The 27,451-nt window shown below is 39.9% G+C and overlaps 1 protein-coding gene across 1 annotated transcript; it reads right to left on the reverse strand.

Moving 5' to 3' along the window:
* Nucleotides 1-3,516: 3,516 nt before the first annotated feature.
* LOC131240101 (polyadenylate-binding protein RBP45-like) lies at nucleotides 3,517-17,285 on the reverse strand. The gene is made up of 7 exons (XM_058238154.1): nucleotides 16,724-17,285; nucleotides 12,666-13,146; nucleotides 7,808-7,863; nucleotides 7,598-7,728; nucleotides 7,361-7,454; nucleotides 7,083-7,250; nucleotides 3,517-3,865 (listed from the first exon to the last, which is right to left on the reverse strand). Exons 1-7 carry the CDS (start codon nucleotides 17,120-17,122, stop codon nucleotides 3,863-3,865), a joined length of 1,332 nt encoding a protein of 443 aa, XP_058094137.1. The 5' UTR covers nucleotides 17,123-17,285; the 3' UTR covers nucleotides 3,517-3,862.
* Nucleotides 17,286-27,451: the final 10,166 nt, after the last annotated feature.

Below are 27,451 nucleotides of genomic sequence, written 5' to 3' on the forward strand. Positions count from 1 at the left end.
GCGTGGATAAGACCCATAAATCATGGTGGCCACTTAAAGCTCCTGCCCGCTCGCGGTTTGGCTAGTGATGCTGCCAAAAGTCAGGTGGCTAAACTTTTGTGGCTTAAATAAGTTTTTAACACTCGCCAATCAATCAACATGGTATCTTGTGATGTGGTCCACTTGGTATTTGGATTTACCTCATTTTTTGGCTCATGCCATATAATGATATGGAAAAATGGACTAGCGATGCGGATGAAACACATACATCATAGTGGGCCCTCAGGGCAATGACCACTAGCCATTGGCCAATGGCAGGTCACTAGCCAACCCGTGATCCCAGATTGTGTCGCCGCCCACTAGTGCGCCCACACGATGTGTGGTCCAATGATCGGAACCTTCTCTTTTGTGGACGTAAGTGTCTACTGGTTGGTGTTACGTGGAACTAACTATCACGTATGTATTTCATCCACACCGTTCATCTATTTTTCTAAATCATTTTAGCATTGATCCAAAAAAAAATAAGTGATTGAATGTCTGCTATTAAAAGCCTCCTAGTGCCCTGTAATGTTATTTGACATTCAATGCGTATTGATAAGGTCACATAGGTCGTGCAGACCTGAATGAAAGGGAGAAGGAAAAAAAAAAACACATCAGCTTGATTCTAAACTTTTACGGCTCTTAAGAAATTTTTAGCCGTTTCAATCGACATTGTGTTCTTGTGATGGGGTCCTTTTGAGATTAGGATCTATCTAGAAAAAATGGATGGAAGATGTGGATGAAACACATACATCATGGTGGGACCCATAAAGTACTGAGCAGTAGCCACTAGCTACTAGTAGTGTCACTGGCCAAACCAGAGGGGCATTGCTATTGCCTATGAGGGGGCACGGCTTCATGGATCCCCATGGCCACCGAGTTTTGTGGTTCCTTTACCATGTTACCTGCCATGATATATGTGCCTTATATTCATGTTGTTCATCTATTTTGGTAAATCATTTTAAGCAGTGGTCCAAAAAAGTAGTAGAACTTAATTTTAAGTGGACTCCATCATAGGAAATTGTGGTGATTGAATAACCATTAAAAACTTTTTATGCCATCTGATTGTTTATCATCAAACATGTGAGGTTGCAAAGAACAAGATGAAGGGACCACACAAATATCAGCTTGATCCAAAACTTTTATAGCTCACAAGAAGTTTTTTAATGGTCAATCACATTATTTCTTGTGGTGCAATTTATCAAAAAATTTGATTTACGTCATTTTTTTTGAATAATGCTTTAAAATATCTATCAAAATGGGTGGAAAGATTGGATGTAAGGCATATGTATATTTTGCGGCAGTGGGATTGGCGGGCTCTCTTTCTCTCTACTTTCTCTCACTCTACTTCTTGTGAAGCCTTTTTCGTATTTACATCGTGTTACTTGGTATGTGTGAGGAGGGTTGCAGAGGAAATTTATTGTATATATCAGAAAAGAGACAAGCATTATATTTTTGTTTCTTTTGGTTTCAGCGAAGGAAAAAAAAAATTGTTTCTTTCCTATGGAAAAGGCATATAGTCAGATTACATAAATCTTTGTACCAGTCTCTTATTTTGATTTGATTGTTTTAAACTTATGTTTGACACTTTTTCCACAACAACATAATGGTAAGCCCTATAGTCCGGATTCACCCACCTTGGTGGATCCAGGGATCTACCAAAGCCACGCCGCTATAAGGACTATCATAAGAAAATTACGCTTGAACGGACTATTGTGAAATTTAGGATCTGCAGATGCATTTTAGAACGATGAAAAGATATATTTTCAATAGCCAGCAAGAAAGTAGAAATCAAAGGTTCGGATCGTTTTCCAACTGAGGATAAGGGCAGATGGTTTGTTCATGGTAAGAGATCTGGATATGGCAGCTTGGCATACGTGTAAGAGATCCTGATAGTTCGCCAGGTGTTAACTCCATTGTCGTAAATTAGATCGGTGCACTCATCAGATGGACCGTTGTCAGATGTTAGCTCCACTTTTTCTCGCACAAGCGTGGCAGTCCTGACGAACGGTGGTCCCCAACTGATGAATGGAACGGATCTGACACACGTGGTCCATGCTGGCATGTGAATTTCAGCCTGTGTAACCAAATGCTCTGTGGGGTCCACAGTGATGTCTGTGTTATATCCACTCCGTCCATCCGTTGCACCAGCCCATGTTAATACGTAAGCTCTTAAACAGGCAGATTCAAAACCCAAGTGGGCCACACCACAAGACATTGGATTTGATTCATTTTTGGGCGTGAAATGATAAAACAGATGGACGGCATAGATATACAATATAAACATCAAGGTGGGCTCGCACGTACGCAAAAGTATGCTCTTTAGCTAACTAGTGCACATGAGTTTCCGGGTGATGAGTGGGACCCCTCATTTCTAGGAAAAGAGTATTGAGTACGATCCGGGAAAATGAGGTGTCCCACGTGTCAACCACACCTACAAATGGTGGTATTTGGTTTTGGAGCTTGAGGATAGCCTACCTACAAATAGCTTTTCCAAACATTACTAAGCCATTCACATCAGTCATTCATGAGGCTTTAGGCCCACTGATGTAGATGCCATGGCCTAGGGACAGTCAGGAAGGCTGTGACCTGTATTCCAACGACAGTGGTTAGAAGCAAAAGAGCAGCAGTGTATATTCAACGGAAGTGTCGAGTGGACTAGCTTGATTTTGGAAAGGCGCATTCACGTCAGTGCTTCTGCTTGACGCATCAACCCAGTATCGCATATCCCGTATCATTGGGGACCCGACCATGGCATGCTGGGGCCTAAAAATCGAGCTGGACCAGTCGATCAAATCGCCCACGATCATAGACAGATCTCTTGCTGATTTTCCTGTCCACCATTCCGGTACACATGTAACCCAAAAAATTAGTGGACCATCATGTATTTTGGCCTGGGCATATGGACTTTTCACCCGATGAATACCGCTCACACATTTCCGTGGTGATCGTAGACTTGAACCAAAGTCTGTAGTGTGCGTGTGGATCCAAATAGTTCTCCTTTGTACTTGAATTTAAAATATAAAAATAAAAATAAAAATAAAAGCCGCTTCACCAGGCTTGCGTTGTGTCAGGTCCGCCTAGTGAGTTTTACAGATTTGGAACAGAGGCACGCTCAAGTATTAAAGCGACTCAATTTCAATGAGTTTGTTCTAGCCCCGATCGAGTCCAGAGTTGTAGAACCATGAAATACATTATCAAAACTCAAACACCTTTAGTAAATTAAATAATAATAATAATAATAAAAGCATGTAAATTGCGTCTTGAACAAGGAACAAGCATACGATTTGTAATTCTCTGAACCCTGCCTATGTTTTGAATTGTTGTAAACGATGGATGGACCACACCCCGAAAATGTTATCAATAAACCAATCTTAGCAATTCAATTTTTTGCCCACAAATATAAGGTTAAGAAGAGATGAATCGCAATTGCCAACATTCAATTGGGAGAAGGACCCAGTATTGGTGGCTAGCCCAAGCACATACTGTCTCTCAGACTCCAGTGCAAGATTCTATAGTTTCCTGATCATAAACAATAACAAGTTCACACCCAACCAGGCAAAGTATCTTCATATCGTTAGATTGGTCTTAAAATACGCCAAATGTGAGACAGTTCCATGGGAGACCCGACTCAATTCAGCAGCAGCTCTTTTCTCAGCTAAACAAAAGCTTCATAGAGAAAAAGAACTGATAGAAAGAGAAAAACTAACCTCCAAAAGAAGAGCTACACAGACTGCAAATAAATACGTTACATGAACAGATTAAAATACTCTCCCCCAAAACAAACATAAGCAAACCAATGCTCTGCTCCTCTCTCCCACATCTCTCTGATCACCGGCGAAGATCACTGCACCCATGAAACAATATATACATTACAACTTCCTTAAATGCAACAGGTGCACATGCTATCGTGTGCTGGAACTTCATAAAGGAGAAGCTGCAGAGAACCATCCTATCTATGTAATCATCATCATTAACATTTAAATTTCCAATGGCAAACAAATCATGATCAAGATCCAAATGACATGGAAGAAAAGTACTTTTTTTCCTTGTAACAGACAAATGTGAAAAAAAAGGGGGTAAAAACAATAATTGAACATCAACATTTTCATTTTGCTCTCAAAGAATTTGGAATATCTGGAATTGGGTAACAGGATTTGTGTATCTGACCCCAAGTACATTGATGACGTATCTCTGGTGGAGCTAGAATTGAGGGTTGGGAGAACTCAACTCGTAGCACAATACAAGAAATGTCACATCGGACAATGCACATTTTACAAGCCTGCAATACAGTTTGCTCAGAGTACTGAACAGGCACATCACATGGTGGATCAAAGTTATACAAACAATGGCAATAGGCTGTTTGGGCGGATTTCAAGGGCCTGAAGAAGTTCAAGTACATGAATATGATGAAAAATCATCCTCAAGAGCCATAACTATTAACTACAGAAAAAGATGGCAAGGTGTCGCATGAGAGGTAGAAAGAATGAGGTGAAGGGGGGGAAGTTTGTCAATGAAGAAAGTAAAGGCAGCACCAATAGTGAAAGGAACATATGGCATCACCTCCTGCACAAGAAACAAGAGCACAGAGAACCTCCTCCCCACAAAACCAAAGATTAAATTCACAGTACTTGATGCCAGACCCCATCTGACCACTAAAGCAGGCACCAAGGGGACCCCACAGCCCGCACAATGGAGAGATCAGACCATAAAATCTGTCCAAAGGCATGTTCAACAATTCCGATAACATTGTGGACCCTGCTTTCGGAATTGAAGGCCCAAACAGCATTTAGAATAAACCCATGGGCCCCTCGTGATCTAACACTGGAATTAGTTTTAGGCCAAAAGCAAGCTTCTAAAGCCCATAATGTTGAGGCAAGAGACCTACTTATTTTTGTTTCTTTATTTACATAGGACAGCAAGTGGTTGGATTGGGTAAGCTTTGGGTTTCCTTTTTGTTAATAAAATTCCTCAAGGGACTTAACTTCTTTATGCAGTTTTAAGGGCCTATTTAGAGGTTTTCTGAGTTTTAATCCTGAGATAAGGTTATCTACAGGAAGTGATTCTCCTATAGTGGTGTAACTACACTAGAACTGTGTAAGGGTTGCAAAGATCTCAGTCATGTTTCATGTATGTGACCTATTGGCAGTGTTCGAAATATCAGTATCGCTTACATATCACATCCTTGGGATACAAATACATATCGGTTATTGCACAGGATATATCATTTGTATCGCGTAATTTATCGCACTTTTTGGGAAACATTGGGAAAATTGTTGAAATTTTCAATGAAACTTCAAGGATTATCAAAAAAGACCTTAGTACACACTTTTAAATAATATCTCAAAAAAGAAGCTCACATAATAGGGTTCCTTTGTATAGGGTCCGAAGCTTTGCGTTGTCTGACTAAACAAATACAACTATATTCAAATTGATCTAAAGCATATTTCCAGCTTCTGGCCCACTTCCCTCATCTTCCACGGCCATCCCATCTTCAGATTTCTCCTTTTTTGGCAATCAAGTTCTCTTCCACAGCGAATTTCCAAATTCTGGCCCACCAGGGGGCTGAAACTTCAGCGGAGCACCACGCACTCACCATACATCGGATCGGCTTGAAATTTGGCGTGAGAGAGGACCTCCCCTAGCCGACCAGACCCAAGCTGGACGTTTCCAGTTTCGTGGGCCCCACACACATACGAACAGAGGTCCACGCACGTGCGTCTGGGTCGGGCCACTGCCCGCGCACGCGGATTGTCTCAACTTCTGGATTTTTCTATCTTCTCTCCTTTCTCGCCTTAAATCTCAAACCCTAATCCCAGATAATTCCCAAATCCCAAGTTTTTTCCACTTTTGCAAACCCTAGACTTTCCCCGAGTTGAAACATGGTGAATCTCTTGAATTGGGGAACAATCCTTTGCAAGAGTGGATGAATCTTACACTCCTTTGGGCATTGTTTGGTTTATAATTTTATTTAATCCAACCTTAAACGTGTGTAGGCTTGGACTCCCGTAGATTCTCATTGTTGAATGTTTGATAGTACGTGGGACGTGGAATTTTGTGAGTGTTTAAAATTGGTATGATCTAAAGCTTGAAATCTTGCATGTCATATTTAATTTCATGTCCTGCATCATATACTCAAATTTCAAAATTAGAGAGTGTATGTGATGATCATTTATCAAATACTTCAAAATTAGTCACAACTGACAATTGGTTGAAGGAAAATTTCGAAACAAAACATGGAAAACATGAAGAACCAATGGATATCGAAATCAAAGCTCCAATTCCATGATTCATGCTAAGCATGAAGAACCAATCGATTTGTAACCATTTAACACCGATTTAACATAATTTCAATATTTTAAAAAAAAAAAAGGGACCAGAATTTGAAAGTACCCACTGATCGAACATGTGGGATATATCGGCACTACTTGTGCGTTTCGTATCGCACAAGTGGGATACAAGATATATCGTGGGATATATCGGCCGATATTGTCGATATTTAAAACATTGCCTATTGGAACCCAGAGTGCCTAAGAAGCCATAACCTGCCGATTGCTCTCATTTTTTACCATTGCATTCAACATAAACATCAAAACTTAATCTCAGACTGAAAACTGAACCAGGAATTCAGTATCCAGGTTTCTGTTTCTGTTTTGTTTGAATATTGGGTTCAATTTTTTCTCCTTTTTCATTTGAACATTAGGTTTAGTTCCCTTTCAGTAGTCTTTTGACATCTAGCAACACAAAATCGAGTATTGACAGTGCATGGGAGCAACTGCTGCTCAGCTAAATGAATTTAGTTTATATCAACAGACAGTTCCCAATAACTAGAATGAAGTCCTAGATGTATTGACAGAGGCTTATCTACGAACCACATTTATGAGAGAGTAGGCTAATTCTTTAGTTTTATGTAAAACACGATCAGCATAGCATGCGATTAAAGGACTCTGCATAGCACAAAACCATACCCAAATATGGTACATGGTGTATCGAGAAACATATGGAAGCACAAGCAGAAGCATAACATGAACCATAAAACAACGGATTACTAAAACCATTCTCACCTGTTGTTGCTGATAGTTCCCATACCCAGGATAAGCTCCATAAGCATACATATTAGGATCTTGCGCAGGTGGCGCATATCCATACGCTTCATAGCCCTGCCCATACCCATAATAACCACCAGTAGCAGCACCACCACCACCATTCCACTGGTTTGGATCTGGCTGCGGCTGAAGAGATCCAAGAGTTGGGTTAGTCAGTTTCAAGGAAATACACGCACTTTCAAGTACTTTACGTCCTAAAAATGCATTAACGAAGTACAGAGTAGAACTTAAACAACCTGTTTGTTTGGACTACGGCCCCAAGAAAGACGAATATTTTGCCCTCCTAGCTGAGTTCCATTCAACATCAGTAAAGCCTCCTCTGCACAAGCTCTGAAGCAACACAAACAGAAAAAAAAAAAAAGAAAAAGGTATATTATGGCTGCTGCTTCTTCTTTTGAAAGATTGGTATTATGGCATTGCAGGTTCAGGCATTCAAGAATGCGAACAACATTTAAGTTGGAAAATTCACGCACCTGTTAGCAAATTGAACAAACCCACAACGTTTTCCCAAAGGAATTTTAACATGTATCAATTCCCCAAACTGGCTAAAAACTTGTCTCAAATGATCATCAGTAACATTTGGATCCAGAGCGCCAACAAATATCTGCATTCAAAGATGTTATAATCACAACCATGTGGCATAAAATTATGCTTCCACTGATAGAATAGAACAAGGCACGCACAGTTGTATTATTTGGGTCGTTCTCGGACTGTGTTGCTTGAGCAGTCTGGTAAGAAGCTGCAAATAACAATATAGGTGAAAAACATCATAAAAAGAAAAGAAAGAAGGAAAATCGTGAAACCATCAAGAATATGTTCGTTGAATTGACAAGTATGCCAAAAAAAATTTAAGTCAAAAGGAACTGTTGCTGGCTCAATTCTGATCACTGATCTAAAATGTGCCAAGAACATTGTTTATACCAAAAATCAGGCACCAGGCACATGATATGATATGATAGTGTTGATAGAGGCACTAGATACAACCAGACTCTTCAATAGCCACACTTTATTTACTTTAATAGCAATGGCCAAAACTATCCCTTGTTTGAGATGAAAGTCAACTACCGGTGACTTTGGTACTATATAATTTCCATCGGAAACTAATAGTGCCACTTCATGGTTGAGGGACCCAAGAGAGGTAGGGATGCAAATGCTAATTCCCAACTGTTCGCAAAGGACCGAGATTGATACATCTCTCATCATCATCATCATCATCCAAGGCTTATCCCAATTAGCCGGGGTCGGTTACATAAACCTTGTTCTGCCACTCCACTCTATCAAGGGACAGACCTTCAGCTAAACCATAGGTCATCAAGTCTTTTCTTTCTACCCCGTCTACATCCTTTTGCACCTCGCCTTGCCTTGTAAGAGCCTTCAACTTGCACCAACTCACTTCTTCCAGCAGGTGCAGTTCTTGGTCTGCATTGCACTTGACCCAACCATTTAATAAGACTACATTCCCTCATCTTATTACCTATTGGTGTGATTCCTAGATTCCTGAGTTCCCTTGAATGCATTAATTTCTAATTCTATCCTTCCTCATCTTGCCACTCATATCTCAACATCCTCATTTCAGCTACGTTCATTCTATGAACAGGTTGTTCCTTAACCGCCCAACATTCTGTCCCATAAAGCATGGCACTGGTCTAACTAAATTCTAATTCTACCTTTCCTCATCTTGTCAATCATATCTCAACATCCTCATTTCAGCTATGTTGATCCTGTGAACATGTTGTTCCTTAACCGCCCAACATTCTGTCCCATAAAGCATGGCTCCAGTCTTTACCTGCAATATTTTCCTTTCAGTTTCGAGTGGTACACGACAATCACATCTATCAACTTACAGTAAGGGACTTCACTGCAAATACAAAGATTCACCAAATCCGGCACCATGAGCCACTATATAGCCCTTCAGTTGCAGCCCCCATGAGCGATTGGGGCTCATGGCATATGTTGTGGCCCACCAAATCACATGAGTGATGGGAACCCATGACTATCTTTTATGGAAGAAAGATTGTGCCATAGTAACACTACCAACGTTTAAAAATCAGTTTCAGCAGGGTGTCTCGCCCACTGGTAATACCGAGTCATACAGCCGTATAGACCATTTGGACTTTGTTGCTTTGACATCAAATGGTTCAGATTTTTGTTATGACCGTGATCTTAGATATATGATCCATCCACAACATATCCTACAATTTAGACAATTCGGATGACTGTATGAGTGTCCCATGTGAGAAGGATGAGTCACTACCACACTCCAATGGTCATATTTCAACAAAAAGTATGCATGAATCAAAGGTTAGGATTGTTTGACCGTTTGATTTTGGAATCGTGACTCATAAATAGTGGGGTCCACAATTTAGTGGTTTAATTTGAGTTAATGGATGCCACGAGTACAATTTATGAGTGCATGTGCACCACCCATCATATTCTGCTACAGTATTGAATAATGTAGCAGCAAAATGGCAGCTGTACTAGGGAGAGGATGAATGATCTCCACATGGCCTTTATTGACTTATAGAACACATATGGTAGGATCCCTGAAGAGATAATGTAGTGGTTTGAGAAAGAAATGAGTCCCAAGAGGATATATTAAAATGATTAAGGATGTATGAGGGAGAAAGAACAAATGTTACTATGTGAAGGCAACTAATGGAGAGAAAAGTTTCCAATAGATCAAGGCTTGAACTAGGGCCAGCAATGAGCACATATCTTTTTCCATTGGTCATGGACGAGTTAACTAGCATTTACAAGAAGAGGCATCAAATATAAGTTCTTTGCAGATAACATAGTTCTGATTTAATGAGACAAGGGAAACCAAGGTAGTTAATAACGGTAACGGTGGCCATAACAGCAAGCCTTATATGCCTGTCATGATACAGAGGGTAATGGTCCCATAACGTACAGCCTTCTAACGGTTTCTTTTCTGTCTTTCTTTTTTTTACAGGAAGAAACACATATTGCCTTTGTATCAGATTTTTAATGGCCCAAATTGATCCGTTACAGCCCCATATTGGATTGTCATGGCTTTTACAGGCCCGTTAAGGGCCCTTTCTTTAGACTGGGTGTTATAGCCCCATATTGCATAACGGTTCCCACACTTACTATTATGTAAGGGCCGTTACACAAACTGTTCTACCATGGGGTAGACACAAAGCTACAACTATGGAGGGATGCTTTTTTTTTTTTTTGAAAGATGACGAAATTGTATTAAGAAAACCAAAAAGATTACAGCAAGAAGAATAGAGAGAACATTAGGCTAAAATATTCTAAAATCATTCAGACTAAATATAATAACAATCATGGTGGAAACGAGGAATTGGGTTTTTTCTTTATGGATAAAACAAGGAATTAGTAATGATTGTTGACCAAGAAATACCCCAAAAATGACCATTCTCAATATCTTGGCTTGACACTTCATGGAAGCTCAAATATAGAGTGGCTCATAGAATTAGAGTTGCTGGGTGGATGACTAAAGTATAATAATATTAAATCCGATCTTAGTATTGTAGTGGAAATAAGGAAATAGTTTGTTTTAAAGAATGAAACAAAGAATTGGTTAAGATTGGGGACCAAGAGACACCCCAAAAATGACCATTCTCAATATCTTGAGTTGATAATTCATCATGCACAAAGATTGAGAAGGATGTTCCTCATGGAATTAGAGTTGGGTGGAGGAAGTGGACACCCCAAAATGACCATTCTCAATATCTTGAGTTAATAATTCATCAGGCACAAAGATTGAGAAGGACGTTGCTCATAGAATTAGAGTTGAGTGGGGGAAGTGGATACATGCCTCGGGAAATTTTATAGGATGGATATAGCACTAGCCATGCTATAAGGAACAAAAAGCTGGGCAATCAAGAAACAACATGTTCATAAGAAACTTGTAGCCAAAATAAGGACGTTGAGATGTATTAGAAAGGTTACTTAAAATCAGCACCAATACGTAATAAGATGAGAGAAAGTGGACATAGAAGGCTTGGCCATGTGTATTGGAGAGACCAAGAACTGCACCGATTAGAAGTTGGTTCCAATTGACGGCTCTAAAAGGACAAGGGGAAGGTGATTTAATGACCTATGGTCTAACAGCGACATACATGATCACACACATGCACACATACATAGAGAGGGAGAAGAGTTTAGGGCAGCAAAATTCTACCTAGTTGACCATATTAGTCAATTAATCTGTTCATTAACTAGAGCAAAGGCATATTACATAAATACTCCTAAGACACCAGTAATTAAATAGACCAAAAACAAAGAAATGAGATCATGTCGCCATACATTGCTTCTAAATAATTGACCATATAGAATTTTCTCATCAACATTTAATTCTTACATTCTTCTTAAACAAAAACAACAGGGGAAAGACAAACACCAAAGCATTAGCTATGTGAAAAAAAGTTTTTAAGACAAAATAATAATAATAATAAAGTTAGTAACACTCCTAGAGCTTTATTGTATCATTTCAAAAATCAAATACTATCTATAATTAACCAGGATTGTGATATAAATTCCCCCTCCAGATCAGACATTCAAAGGAAAACCAACTCTAGAAAGTGAACAAAGAAAATGATGTGCAGAAGGAAGACGAACAGGATAGAAATTCCACAGGAAATAACCTAATCAAGAAGATGCAATGAAAAAGAAATATTAAAAAAAAAGAAGGAGAAGAAGAAGAAGAAAGAAAGAAAGAAAAAGGTGCTACATGCATTAAACTGAAAGCAGGACGCCTGTAAGCAAATATTGGGCATTTTGGGGGTATCAAGCAATAAAAACTGCAACCCAAAATTCCAAAGAGAACCTTTCTTTCCTAGAATGAAAAATCGGTATCAAGAACCAGAAACAAACATTGGACGAGAAAGGGGAAAAACTAATATTCAATTATACTATAAATTGGTGGAAAGAAACTGATTTACAAAGAACTAAACCAGCGATTCTTCAGACTTGCGGGGAAAAAAAAAAGATAATTAAAACTGAACAGAACGTAACTTGACTGACAGTTCTTAATATACAAGGAACTGTAAACATTAATTTGATAATGTAGCATAGAAATGCCACAGAAATGCAAATTTAATGACAAATTATGACATAAACAGGAAACTGACCTAAACGAGGCCACGCACTAAAGGGGATATGCATTTCAGCTGAAATCAGTTCCAGGCCCCTAAGGGAAGAGAGCCTCTTGGCACCCTGCTTCGAGACAACATGAGTTTTTATAAGAGTTTGTAATTTTGAAGAGCATTAAATGTGCCCAACTTCACAAAGGAAATTACTAGGAAGGAAATGACTGTGTGCATCCATCGAAGAAACAAATGGCGTTTATCTTCAAGCATAACTGGAAGAAAAACAAGCAAAGACCTCATAGTGGATCCCACATTTATCAATTTCAAGTCAAACATTCAATGCATAGAAAACGAACAACAGGAACATCAATTTGAATCAACAATTGAATGAAAATTTCCATGCAACCCTAAACAAAGATAATAACAAAAACCCATAAGAACTAGGAATACTCATGATTAAGAAACATACTTTTTGCAGGATACTGCTGCTGTCCACCAGTATTCTTCTTAGTAGCTGCTGGGCCGATCCGCATTGGCCTTGTAGAACAGAACACTCCGTTCATTTCTGTCATGGCACGCACTTGCTCACTTTCATCCCCAAATCTCACAAACCCATAGCCCTTTGAGCGTCCGGTAGCTCTATCAGTGACAACTTTTGCACCCTTAACTGTGGAGTAGTGACTCCTGAATGTCTCTTGCAACATGTAATCCGTAACATCAGAAGCCAAATCGCCAACAAATATTGGAAAGTCAGCACCATCATCAGTGCGCCTCTCTCCAGCACTGAAGGATGCCCAATTAAGCCTGAAAGCTTGCTCGGTACCAGGTATCAGGGTGCCATTGTACGTCTGTAAAATTCTATCTGCAGCAGCACGGTTTACAAACTCAATAAAACCATAACCCTCCGACTGCCCAGTCTGCTTATTCCGGATGACCTTCACAGAAGCAACCTGCAAATCATCACGGCACCACAATCAGAAAACCATTACATGACGAGAAATTTGGCAATAGGCATGTGGAACTCTAGAAAGGACTGAACTTTATAATCAATCATGTTGGTCTAATTTGACACTTACATGGGGCAGTTTGTTAATCCCACACTGGCCCCTAACCGCCACATGAGATGGCATGAGATCCACTCAGTTTGTTGAATGGACCCCATCATTTATGTACCTTAATCAGGCAGGTCTGGAACATGCATGTATAAAATAAATGGGAGAGAGATGAATGCAGATGGCAAGTGGAATTTTCAAGAGCAATACAACAGAAAAATGAAGAAAGAAAGAGGGAAAAAAAACGCTAGTTCCATATTTCAAATGATTCATAGTTGAATAATTCAATATGATCTAATGCAAATGTGGGATTAACAAACTGCTCCATGTGTTTGCACTAACAAGAAATTTGCAGCTTGTTAATACCACACTAGCTCCTTGCACACAGCCCTAACGCTATAGATCTTAGTTGAATAACTCAATATGACTCATGCTTGGAAGTTGATGAGGACATCACATCATGTACGCCTTTGCGTCCGTGTTAGATGAGGAGGCGGGCCCTGATTTCTCTATGGCTATGCAAGTATCCATGTTGAAGACCCCATAGTGCATGTGCGAGCATTTGGAAGAGCTCACATTGGGAAGACACATATTGGTTGCTTTAGAGAGCGATTGGGACAGTTGGATTTGAAGGACGTGACAATCGGACCATTGGATTGCATGGATTACATGATCGAGCCGTAGATCGTGGAGCATTCCTTTTATCATAAGACATATCTATATGTTTTAGGATCTTGTTTATGTTGGACTTATGTTTTGGACACTTTATGAGTGGTTTCATGTGCTTTTTCATTAGACTAGGGTTATTTTTTGTTAAAAGTCATTAAATAGGATCTATTTTAAAATTTTCAAATTTTCTTGAGATTATATAAAGAGAGGAGGGGAAGGGAGGGGAGGGGAGGGGAGGCGAAGCTCCTTAATGGTTATTGCTCATTAAAAAAATAATAATAATAATCTCTTTTCTATTCTTCATGAGATATGAAGTCTTCCATGTGATTTGAAAGAGAGATTGGTGCCAGACCGATCTTCCATCAATGGGAGCGTGAGGTTCTCATCTATCTCCTTGAGTTCTTCTTTGCAAGGTATTTCATTGAAATCTCTTTAGTTCTTCATCCCAAACCATCCAAAACCTATCCCAACACCGTACTTTCTTCTTCCTTATCATTTCCCTCAAAATACCAAGGTTACGGACCAAACCCTAGCCAACAAGACCCCAATCGGGTGACCGTAAGGCCACATGTGCGAGCCCACGGGCTGCTCCGTACAGCCACATCTCTATTCCCCCTACCTCTTTGAACCTTCCCTCCAAAACCCCATCTTCCCCTGTCCAAAACCCTAACCCTAAAACTCCAAATTTCTCCCAAACTCCCAAACACTTGATCTTCAAATCCTTCAATTAACCTAAAATCCCTAATTTTCCTACATCCAAAACCCTAATTCCCGCCTCCTAATACCTAAATCCTTTAATCCATTTATTCAATTTCCCACTTTAACCTTAATCTCACATTTTTCCCCAAACTTTCCTAACCCTAGCTTCACCCACACCCAAATCTAGTAAACCCTTAGTAGTATTAGCCCCTTTTACAATAATGTGGACCATCAATGATCATGTGATGCATCTAATATCTACTTTTGATGTAAACGATAAAAGAAAATGATATTTGAGGTGGAACAATTGAAGGGTTTGAATCTAGGCTTGAGTTGTTGAGCTTATGATCTAGAGTTCAGGTGCATAAACCGTTATTTGAGTTTCATTCAATGCATGTTTCTAATGACTGATGTATGGATGATCATTTAGATGGATGAATCATCTTTGAAGGGTTTGTTTTCCATAATTTTTCCTCCATCGAAAATCATTTTCCATAACCGATTTCGGGGCCAGGTGAGTGAGCTGATTTCCATGGAGAATTGTGCAATTTTGGAAACTTGTTGGAAACATTTTTCAGGGTGCAACTGATCAATTTGGGATTCCTTTCTCCTTCCAAAATTTTGATTGATAATGGAGAAATTGGAGAAAAGAAGGTTTCTAAGGGCCGGCCATTTCATGCATCAAATCCTCGTCATATTGGAAATCCTACTTTCAGAAGAATACTTGGAGACCCAATTTAATATCTGATTGTAGAAGGTTCCATAATTAACGTTTTCTATTTATAGCATTACCTTACTAAGAAGTTTTATTAGGGTTGGACTCCCATTGGTTATTAGTTCCCTTACTTTGAAAAACTATTTTAGGAAAATATGGTGTCATCTGTTCTTTGGGTTTTTGGGGGGTTCTTTCTTTTTTGATTCCATGATGTCTACTAAAAATAGTGTAGTCATATGTGATCGCATAATCGCATACCATGGCTCAAATCACTTATGCCATGGCATACTAAAGAATGCCATGATTATGCAATGGCATAATCGCATAATCATGGCATACTTGCAGAATGGCCAATGGTCAGGTTTCTTGTATATTGTAATAAGTTGTAACTTGTAACTCGTATTGTATGCATCAACTCATCAAGATTCAAATTATCAATACAATTTCTATATTTTAAGTTTTCAATAACTAATTCTTTCTTAGTGTAACTAGTTGATTATTTAAATTTGTTTTGTTATATATAATATAATATAACTCAACATATAGATGGTCGAATACTCAAACTACAAGGAAATAGGTAAATAAACCCAATCCAATCACTTGTAGTAATTATAAATAGTTTTTCTTAGTTTTTTAGAATTTTTTCCTTTAAAAAAAAAAAAAAAAACCATCATCATGAGCGATGCGATGGCATAAGCAATCAGCCCAAGCTGATGGCTTATGCGATTTTAGGCAATTTGACAACATTGACTGAGAAGCTTGAGATTATCAAACCCATGGTTTTTTCTTTTTTCTTTTTTTTTCTTTTCCTTTTTCTTTTTTGACAGATAAAACCAATGGTTGAATGCAAAACTATTCAAAAAGAGTGTTTTTAGAAGGTTTACATGTTTTGCACATATTTCCAGAAATAACCCTCTGCCTGAAAGATACAAAAGCCTGACTTAAAAGCCTGGTTTGTGCACGCTATAGCTTTTGATTGAGACTTGAGAGCTGGAATTGGACTTCACTATGTTTTTCTATCAAGTAATTCTTTTTTCTAATGGCTAGATCAGTCCAGATCTGCTTTACAGGAGTGATTAAATCAATCAGAGGCCACAGATATCAGATTTTTGGTTGTCTCACCCTATTTTCAAGATATCATAAATCTATGATGGGGCTAACAGAACAATGGTCTGAATCAACAAACCACGGGTTCGACCAAAAAAAAAAAATGGGTTTATGTTTATTGATTTGTGCAAACCAAAATTCCTACTATAATGGCATGTTCTCAGTTCGAGGATCGCCACAACCGCAAGAACGAAAGCGATACCGCCAAGCAAAGCCCATTAAAAGAGAATCATGTTTCAATCATGTAAATCAACAAACAGTGGAGAGAGATAGCAAAGGGCTCACCTCTCCAGTGTGAGCAAAACAGCCGTGGATATAGGTCTCTTCCATCCAGTACTGCAAGTCACCAATCCAAAGCGTCCGGATCTCATCTGCACTCGCCGGCTGGGCCGGCGCCGCAGCCGGCGCCGCAGCTGGATACTGAGACTGCTGCGGTTGCTGCTGCAACGGCGGTTGCTGCTGCTGCTGTGGAGCCGGTTGCGGCACCTGTGGCTGGTTCCAGACAGGCGGGGGCTGCTGCGGCTGAGGCTGCGGCGGCATCATCATCCATGGCTGCTGCTGCTGCTGTGGTTGTTGTTGCTGCTGATGCGGATGGTGTTGATACTGTTGGTGGTGGTGTTGCTGCTGATCCATGGCGGAAGGAGCCATTGGCGGTGGAACGACGCCTGCAGCAGGTTGCATCATATCTATGGAAACCCTAACCCTATAAGAAGAAGAATCAGATGGGGAGAAATCCAATAGATCTGAATGAAAGGACGAGAAAACCCTAGCTCTAAGCAAAAGAAGATAAAAACCCTAACCCTAGTAGGAGGATAGAGAGAGACGGCCAGAAAGAGAGAGAGGAGATTTTTATAGGGACGTGCGTGAGAAAGATAAGTCGAAAGAGAAGCCAAGAGAATTCGCGCGATGGTGGAAGAGGCGCTTCACGTAAACACGTGGCAACGTTGCGTACGTGTGAGGGCTTCGAGCCGCTTATTAGGATGGAGTGCTGGGCGCAGATTGCGTCCTACCCCCGCCCGTCTCGAGCTGGGAACGGGCAGGAGCTTTGAGTGGCCACCGTGATGTATGGGTCATATCCACACCGTCCATCAATTATTTTCGTATCATTTTAATTGCAAGCCCAAAAATGAGACAGATCCAAGGCTCGAGTGGACCACACCACAGGAAGCAGAGGTGATAATGATTCTCACCGTTGATTTTTTCCTGGGGCCCACCTTAATGTTTAATTGACATCCAACCTATTCATAAAGTTACATAGACCCGGGTAAAGAGAAAACACAGATATCAGGTCCATCCATAACTTCTGTGGCCCCTACAAAATTTTTAATGGTAAGAGTTTAATCCCCATTGTGTAGTCTACTTAAGCTTGGATCTACCTTGTTTTTTGGAATTATAACCTAAAGAATTTTAAAAAAAAAAATTGATGGACGGTGTGGATAAGACCCATACATCACGGTGGCCATCAAAGATCCTGCCCGCTCACCGCGGGGCAGGACGCAATCCGCGTGCGTTGGGGACGCGGATTTCCTCCGAAAGCGTTTTGCAGGAAATTCGTGCGCTGGGAACCCAGGTGGGGCCCACTGCGATGTTTATGAGAAATTCACTCCGTTCATCCGTTTTTTATGTTAATTTTAGGATGTTAGGGAAAAAATGGACAGGATCTATTGCTTAAGTGGGATGATGACGTGAGAATTGAATGTCCACGGCTGCAATAAAAGTTTTGAATCATGTTAACATTTTTGTTTTCAGTTAATCCCAGTAAGAGTGAGGTTATGAGCGGTATAGATGGCATGTAAACATCACCGTCGACCCTAGGAAGGTTTCAACGATAGGAATTTTCCTAACCACCTTCTCTTTTAGTACGGCCCACTTGAGTCTTTAATCCTATAGATTTTGTTTTCATATCCGAAACGAGCTCAGAAAAAAGATGGACGGAGTGGATTCCTTACGAACATCACGGTGGGCTCCACCTTAGTTTTCAGGAACTTCGGTGGACTACAGCTTTTGTGAATGCCTTTCGCAGGAAATCCCCGTCCCGCGTTGGCGAAACGGATTGGCTACTCCCCCCGCCACCGGCCAATGGCTGGTGGTCAGTGCTCTGCGGGCCCCACCATGATGTATGTGTTTAATCTACGCCGTCCATCTATTTTTTTAGATCATTTTATGGTATGAGACCAAAAATGAGGTATATCCTAGTCTCAAGTGGGACACATTATAGGAAACAGTGTTGAATTAACTTCGACCATTAAAAACTTTTTGGGGGCTGTAAAAGTTTTGTATCAAGCTGATATTCGTTTTTTTACTTTCATATGGGTCCGTATGAATTAATCAACGGATTAGATTTCAAAAAAACAGTAAAGTGGGCCTTGGGAGGATTTTAATGGTGGATATCTAATCACTAATTTTTTCCTGTGGTGTGGTCCAATTGAGATTTATATTCCTCTCATTTTTTGGATCAAGCCCTAAATTGATCTGTAAAAATGGATGAACGGAATGGATGAAACACGTACATCATGGTGGAGCCCACAGAGCACCGACCACTAAGCAGATGGCAGGGGGAGTAGCCAATCCGTTCTCCCGCGTTGGGGCTCAGCTTCGGTAGATGCCCTATCCACCAAAGTGGGTGGGACCCTGACTGGGGGGCTCAGACTTAGAGGTGGGCATGTTGGACCCGATCTGGCGATCCGACCCGTTTCAGTACCATTTCGAACTGAACCGATGGCATAGATCGGCCTAATCGAGTCTGTCCATCCAGATCCAATCATTTTTCAAATTAGGTTCAGATAGTGCTGTATCCGGACAGAACCGATCTGAAAATCCGGACAGAAAGGGTTCGAACCGACCCGACCTGACCCGACTCGAGAATGTAAATATCCCTCTATTTTACAAAATATCCTTGTATCTTTAGCTTTTCATTTGGCGAAAAAAAAAAAAAAACACGCCCAACATACACTTAGCCCCCAACTCTCTCTCTATCTCTCTTTATATCAGTCTCCCCCTTTCTATTGAAAATGAAGGCGAGTAAAAGACTAATTAGATATGCGGTAGATCAAATATCTCTCTTTCTGCTGTTAGATTTTGGAGATTTCTCTATTAGAGAGATATACGCTGAGATATGATAGATAGTTGTGGACAGAAGAGATAAAAAGAAAGAGACTGGTAGCAGACATTGATTGAAGAAGGTCGGCGTACCACTGTTTACAGGCGTTGTCTTGATAGCCAGACTCAAAGACGGAAGCAGATTCGCTGGTGTAATGTTAGCAAGTTCTGTGGCTCTAATCACGAGGTATATGTTATATCCAAACTGTCCATCCATTTGGAAATATCATATTAAGGGTTGGAACAAAAATAAAACAGATCTAACCATTAAGTGGACCACACTACGGAAAGCAGTGGGGTATTGAACGTCTACCGTTGAAACCCTTTTTTGGGTTCACAAAAGTTTTGGATCAACATGAAATTTGTTTTTCCACTTCATTTAGGTTTTTGTGGCCTTAAGAACATATTGCATGGAAAAGAAACATTATGGTGGCCCTACAAATTATTTAACGATGAAAATTATCATCTCCACTGCAAATTATGGTGCGGTCCGGATGATCTTTGGATCTGATTCATTTTTTTTGGATAATGCTCTAAAATGATCTCCAAAACTAGATGGACCGCATAAATATGATAAATACATCACTATGGGGCCATGTAACTTTGATCTCCTTTGGACCGTTCGTACAACTCAGAGCTTAAGGAGCGTCAGTGCTTGTCTTCGCACGACACGTACCTAGAGCAGGTACGTATAGCTGGCATTAGCTATATGGCCTATATTAGGCAGTACTTCTTGGAACCCATTGAGTTACTACGCTCTTATCGTACTGAGTAAACTAAGTTGGGCCCACTGCGAATGCATATAGTTCATCCACGCTGTCCATTCGTTTTTCCAGATCATTTTATGGGTTCAACCCAAAATTGATGCATACACAAAGCTCAAGTGGACCATACTACTGGAAAAGGTGGAAGTATTGATTTCAACTGTTGAAATTTTTATAAGGCCCTCAATGATGTTTATTTGTCATCCAAGTTGTTCATGAGATCAGAAAGACATGGATGAAGGGAAAACACAAATATCAGCTTGATCTAAACCCTCTATTGTCACTAAGAATTTTTCAACTGTACATGTTCAATTCACATTGTTTCCGGTTGGTGTGGTCCATTTGAGGTTTGGATATACTCCATTTTTGGGATAATGTCCTAAAACTATGTTTCAAAAGAGATGGACGAAGTGGATTCAATGCATGAATGCTACTAGGGCCCACGGAGTTTACTCAGTATACTTACCATATTGAGTTACTCATTACGCAATCCGCTACCCTTCATACAAAGCTTCTTCAAGAAGCTGATTTCACGAGAGATATTTTATCCATTGAGTAAACTATGTGGGGCTGTCTTAATTTTTTTTTGGTTTATCCACATCGTCCATTATTTTTTTTCAGATCATTTGAGGGATTGATGCTAAATTTTAAATATATCTAATAATCAAATAGATCTCACCACAAGAAACAATGAGAATAATGATTTCCACACCATTGACAAAAATGGACATCCGAACCTTGCCTAACCCAATCCAACTCGGTTTTTCTGACCGAGTCGGACTCGGATTAGTCCAGGTCAGCAGGGTTTAGGATCAAATTGGGTCAAAGTACCTGTACTTGATCCCAAATCTGACTGAGTTCGGGTCAGGCCATGCAGAACTCGGACCTGGTCGAGTTGGGCCCAATCCGATTCAACTCGGTCCGATGCCTAGCTCTACTCAGACTGATGTATGTACCTTAAATCCAACCGTCCAACTATTTTTACAATTCATTTTAGGGCATGATCCCAAAAATTAAGCTGACCCAATTCTTAGGTGGACTACACCCCAGGAACGATCTCAATTGGATCCCCACCATTAAAAAATTCATGGATTACATGAGATTATTTTCGATCCAACCTGTTGATAAGGTCAGAAAAGATTTCATTAAGTGACCGCACAAATATCAGCTTGATCCAAAGCTTTTGAGGCCCACAAGAAGTTTTTAACGTCAGCTAGCATTGTTTTCTGTAAAATGATCCATCCGAGATTTTGATCTGCTTCAATTTTTGGATCATGACCTAAAGAGGTTTCAATACGAATCTATGCCATAGGTGTAGTCAGATACATCACAGTGGGGCCCACGGTCAACGGTCCCACCCACCTCGGTAGATCCAGTGATCCGCCGAAGCCGCGCCCAAGAACTTGAGATCATCGACTGGGCAACACGTGTACATTGAATCCAGACCGTTGGATGTGGACAACACTTGTATGTTGAATACAAACCGTTGATTGTAATTTATTTCCAAAAAAGCTGGCCTTGGTCGTGATTGGGCCCGCGTTGTTTTCTCGGCCAGTGCACCTTCATGGTTCTTCCACCTGATGAGCGGCTCGGATCTACACTCGTGGGACTCTTCAGCAAGTGTTGTATCTATTCAAGTGTTTGCACTCACCGCTTCTAGAGGGACGCGTGTTGGGGTCCAGGACTAGCTAGAGATGGACGGTCCTGCCAGGGCTGTTAGCCCATCCCGATATATGTATTTTATCCAAGCCATTCATCTATTTTGAAAGATCATTTCAGGGCATTATATATATATGATTTTTGGGCGCACTGATTGGATACCTGCCGTCAGCTGATATGGCTCACTGTGCAATCTCTTTTTCCAGATTTTTTTTGCTGTTTTTGTGTTGTTTTTCTCTTTTTTTTCTTTTTTGGTTTTATAAAAAGTAAACCTACAAAATGTAAATATCATGGAAATTCAGGAGGACTAGTGCGCATAGAAATACACAAATGTAACCTAGATTGCATGAAAGTATACTTGCTAGTGGCAACTACAATGCAAGATGTTTACTATGAACGTTGGAATGTAGGATATAAGCAGTAAAGTAAATTAGACCAATGAAAACTAAAAAGTTGGCTGGTTAGTAGATTAGTAGGTTAGCATGGGATCACTAAAGACCGAAATGATGAAAGTTAATGAATCCCCTAAAAAATCATAAAGTCTCGTATTTTGAGTTGGGTCTTGGCTAGTGGCTTGCAATTCCCGGCGGAGTCGTTATTATATGAAGGCCTTCCCATGCACGAAGTCATATAGTGGAATGATGCTCATGCTTTTCTTCGCTCTTTGCATCTGTTGGCTTTGGCTTTGATTTGATTAAAATGTGAGGTTGACTCAAAGGTAAAAATATATTTAACTTGGAGTCATCACTAGCTAAAATAAAACTTGGTATTTACGGCTGGCTAGAAACTATACAGTCGCTTAACGGTCTAAAAATTATAAGGACATTAGGCACTGTGGATTTGAGATGAATTGAAGGGATTAAATCAGGCACTGTGGATTTGAGATGAATTGAAGGGATTAAATCCCCTGATTATTTGGCACCATAAAGTAAATGGGAGTTTCAAATCCATATTGAAAGCTTAGATTACATCTAAAGTTCTTCCAAGAGTTGCACGTGTAACGTGTGTCACTAGACTATTAATCTATTGGACACACGGCCCACTAATGTTATCCCAAAATAATTAGATTATTAATTGCATCACTATAATTACTTTGATATGATGCTCAACATTGTCCAAACATTATTCATATAAATCAACGGTTAAAAATCACTAGTTAGTCACTCTGATGTGATCTTGTGCTTGTGGCCCATTTGAGACTTAGAATTTCATCGTTTTTGGACAAAGTATATATTTCAGCACGCTTATTACAACTACTATGTCAGACATTACATACATTCACCAAATAAGGATATTAAGGTTGATTTAGTAATTAAATTCAAACACCCATAGAAATACTATGCATAGCTACTTTTGGATTAAAGTTGATTCTGAATCCAATGTGCCAAACACAATAAGAGGATTTCAAATCCATGGGTTTTGCAAATCCACACTCCCAAACGGGCCCTAAGATTCCCCAACTTAGGTGACACATGAAGTTGGTCTGCAACCGTTGATTCTGGATAAGGGCCTTGGTCTCCTTTGTCTCTGTCTCCTCTCTTGAACTCTGCTGGTGGCTCTCTCATTTTTTTAAAAAAAATATTCATAGTGAGTTGCCTTAAATAGGCAAGCGGGTGCCATGCAAGCGTTGCAAATCAAACCAAATCTTACTGAACCAAGTTCGCTCAGGGCAATCTCAAGGCTGAATCAACATACAAGCCCTAGAGTTATTTGGTAAAATGGATGGACATAGTAGATAAAATACATAAATCACGATGGGCCCCACAGAGTTTTCTCGATACAGTTAACTTATTGAGATTCACTTCTTTTATTAAAGTTTTGTTCCCAGCGGATGACATCTCTTTTATAGCTCTAAGGATTGAAGCGGATTCCCCCCCTGAGCGTTACAAGGACAGGCTAAATTTATGTGGGGGCTACCGTGATGTACTTGTTAATCTATACTGTCCATCGCTTTTTTCAGATCATGAAAACTCTTTAGGAGCCATTGTGTATGCATGTGGCTTATCAACAAGCCATACCCGCTATTCTAGCTCATTTTAGGGCTTGAGCCCATAATTGAAGCCCATTGAAAGCTGAGGTGGGACAAGATAGTCCACCTTTGAACTTCCCTTGGGTCATGATAATATTATTTTCTTGTTATCGGCCCCTTTATAAGGACATATGGACATGGATGAAGGGAAAACACAAATATCAGCTTGATCCAAAACTTCCAAGAAGTTTTTATCAATTCACATTGTTTCCAATGGTGTAGTCTGCTTAAGCTTTGGATATGCTTCAGTTTTGGGCTCATGCCCCAAAATGAGCTGATAAAATGAATGGATGGCATGGATTAGATCTATACATCACACTAGCCCCAGTAAAGTTTAGTCAATTACTCGTTGCACAATATGCTTCTACTTTATTATGTTCTTTCACTTTTACACTATGGTCCCTTTAGCCTTTGCAAATTCAACATACTTAGAAATTTTCCAATGGAATACTGTAGTCTATGTAAAGCCTTGCTCCACTTCTATAGCTCCAAGTACAAAACTTTCTATTAGGTCCAATGGCCTACTTAGGGATCCATTGATAATCAATGCCTTGTTGGTGCTTTACTTTGCTTTTAACTATCATCAACACCTTGTTGGTGCTCTGTAATGCTCTTAACCATCACTTGATCAGACATTACATTCAAGGTTGGCATATTGGCAAGTTCATGCACGCATCCATGATTACTAAAGCACAAGGAAATGTATCTTTTTGGTCTATCAAGGGTACTATCATCTTATTCTACTTTGCCCTGCTTTAATGTCATGGTCTATTTAATGGTCAAGGGTACCATCCTCTTTTTCTACTTTGCCCTACTTTAATGTCGTGGTCTATTTAATAGTGACCATTGATTACCATTTCGTGAGAGAGAGAGAGAGTCGTCGTTATTGGAGATTTTAAGTTGTTGTTATTAGAGATTCTATTGGGTGGTGCATTGCAACTTGCTGATGTTTACACTAAGGGGGGTTTGGATAGTAAGTTACTTAAGATAAGTTACTTATTCCTCAAGTAATTTATCTTGATTTTTATTTATTAAACTGAAATAATTAACTTTAAATAAAAAAGTAACTTATGATTGATCATAAACCAAACTTATTTCAAATAAGTTACTTATTTAATGATGTAATTAGAAAAAAAGCAACTTATTTGGTGGGCCCTAAAAGTCTATATGGCCCTACTTTCATGCCATTAGTTCCAAGCTAGGTGGTGCGTGCACCATTCATTTGTTGAGGATATCAGTGAGGTTTCCACTTCTAATGGGACCATACATACTCAAAAGGAAATCCAACCATTCTCTGAGACATGGTTTGTATACTTCCCTGGGTCATGGACAGTTTCATTGCCAAGGTGGATCATAGAAGGCCTGATTGGAAGCGGAAGTGATCCGGACCGTCAGAGCTCAAAACAGACGTATCTTGCAGATTGGAATGATCTATCGGATGTACCATATATGATTTTGGGGTAGGACGAGTTACTTTAGCCATTCAACCCGGATATGTTAGATTGCCTATGCCGAGTTTGTGAAATACTATTAGATTGACAGTCAAAATCCCATTTTATTTTCATTTTTATTATTTATAGTAAGTTTTAGTTTGAGTATAACTCTTCATCCATTTGGGCTTTGGGAGTTGCACCCAACATGAAAAGTGCTTAGAATAATTAGGAGAACATCATGGTTCGCCAAATAGGACACTTACTAGTTTTAGTTGTAGTTTGATTTCGAAACTTCTCCCATAGCTTAATATCCATATTTAAAGGGTTGTGAACTCATTTATTTCATCTATTAATCAAATTACAAATTTTATAAAATTTATTTTCTATTTTTCTTGCTTTTTTACTCATGCAATCGAGAAGCCTTTGTAACGAGTCTAGAGAAGCTTTGTGGATTCAGAGTAGTTATCCTTGAAGAATATGTGATCACGTTCATCCCCATATCATTCCCCCACGAAGACCTAGCTAGGGATGGACCAACTTGTCAAGGGCTCCTAATGCTTATGGTGATGTATATGTTTTATTCATGCGATCCATCCATTGTGAATGATCGTTTTAGGGCATGAGCCCAAAACAGAGGCACCTTGAAGGCTCAAGTGGACCACACCACATGAAGAAGTGGGGACTGAGAGCCTAACCATTAAAAGAGGGAGGTGGATGGCAAATAAACATCACAGTGGGCCCCAGTAAGTTTTACATCACAGTTTTCAACCATAGGAGTTCAATCCCCACTGCTCCTCTCTGTGGTGTGGTTCACTTGATCCTTCTATCTGCTTCCAATAAAACTTAAATATCACAATGGCCCCAGAGAGCATATGAATGGCCAGGATCATTGACATGCGCACTATCCAACGGTGCCTGATCAACTCACCCGAAGACCATGATACACTTGTCCAATGAACCCAATCACCTAATACTCTTCTCCAACAACACTCTGCCCAAGGCCTGATTTAAGAAGAGAGTATGAGCACGAAGATATATCTGTGCCCGGGCATGCGTGGGGCCCACAGAGATGTCTGTGACAAATCTACTCTGTCCACCTGTTTTTAAAAACCATAATAGTATATGATTCTAAAAGCCTGGAAGATCCAAAACTCAGGTGGGCCACCACAAATGAAACAGCGGGAACGAAAACATCGACAGTTGAAACCTTCCCGAAGCTGACCATGATGTTTATATTTCATCCAAACCGTTCATATGGTTATTACCACCCAGAAAAACTGTAAGAACAAATATAATCCTGATACGAAACTTCTGTCACCCCCAGGCGTTCAATCTCAATTGTTTCAAGTACTGTAGCCCACATGAGTTTTGGATATACTTGATTTTTAGATTCCTATCCAACCGTGGCATTTAAAAAAAGATGCACGGAGTGGATTTATCACGTACATCTGTGGGTCCCACACAGCCCCTGGAACAGGTATATCTATACGCAGGGGGCACATGCAATCCGTTCCCATAATGTTTGTGCCACACGTGCCACAGCTATCCTCTTCAATTTATGCTAAAGCAGTGCACTTATGAGAAGAAAGTTGTCCAACAGGTGCCATCCACCCAACATTGTGAGACAAGGTGCTGTGTTGGAGGCCTAACCATCCATAGACCATGCCTCGAATGCGGTTGGGGCTCACAGAGGTGTATGTGCCTTAAATCCACACCGTCCAACCATTTTGAAAGCTCATTTTAGGGCCTGATCCCAAAAATGAAGCTGACTCAAATCTTAGGTGGAACACACCACTTGAAAAAGTCTTGATTGAATCCCTACCATTAAAAACGAATGTTTATTTGCATCCAACCTGTTGATAATGTTAAAAAACACCTAAATGAAGAGACCGCACAAATATCATCTTGATCCAAATCTTTTATGGCCCACAAGAAGCTTTTAATGGTTAATCACCACGGTTTCCTATACTATGGTACATTGGGATTTGGAACTTCTTCATTTTTTGGATCATGCCTTAGAATGAGCTTT

The sequence above is a fragment of the Magnolia sinica genome, chromosome 1 (genome assembly GCF_029962835.1).
Source record: "Magnolia sinica isolate HGM2019 chromosome 1, MsV1, whole genome shotgun sequence".
Taxonomy (NCBI): domain Eukaryota; kingdom Viridiplantae; phylum Streptophyta; class Magnoliopsida; order Magnoliales; family Magnoliaceae; genus Magnolia; species Magnolia sinica.

Excerpts from the sequence above, each read along its gene's own strand:
- LOC131240101 (XM_058238154.1), bottom strand. The coding sequence starts at position 17,122 with ATGATGCAACCTGCTGCAGGCGTCGTTCCACCGCCAATGGCTCCTTCC. Across the intron at positions 13,147-16,723 it reads GTTTTGCTCACACTGGAGAG|GTTGCTTCTGTGAAGGTCAT; the intron begins GTGAGCCCTTTG and ends GATGATTTGCAG. Across the intron at positions 7,729-7,807 it reads ACGACCCAAATAATACAACT|ATATTTGTTGGCGCTCTGGA; the intron begins GTGCGTGCCTTG and ends CTTTGAATGCAG.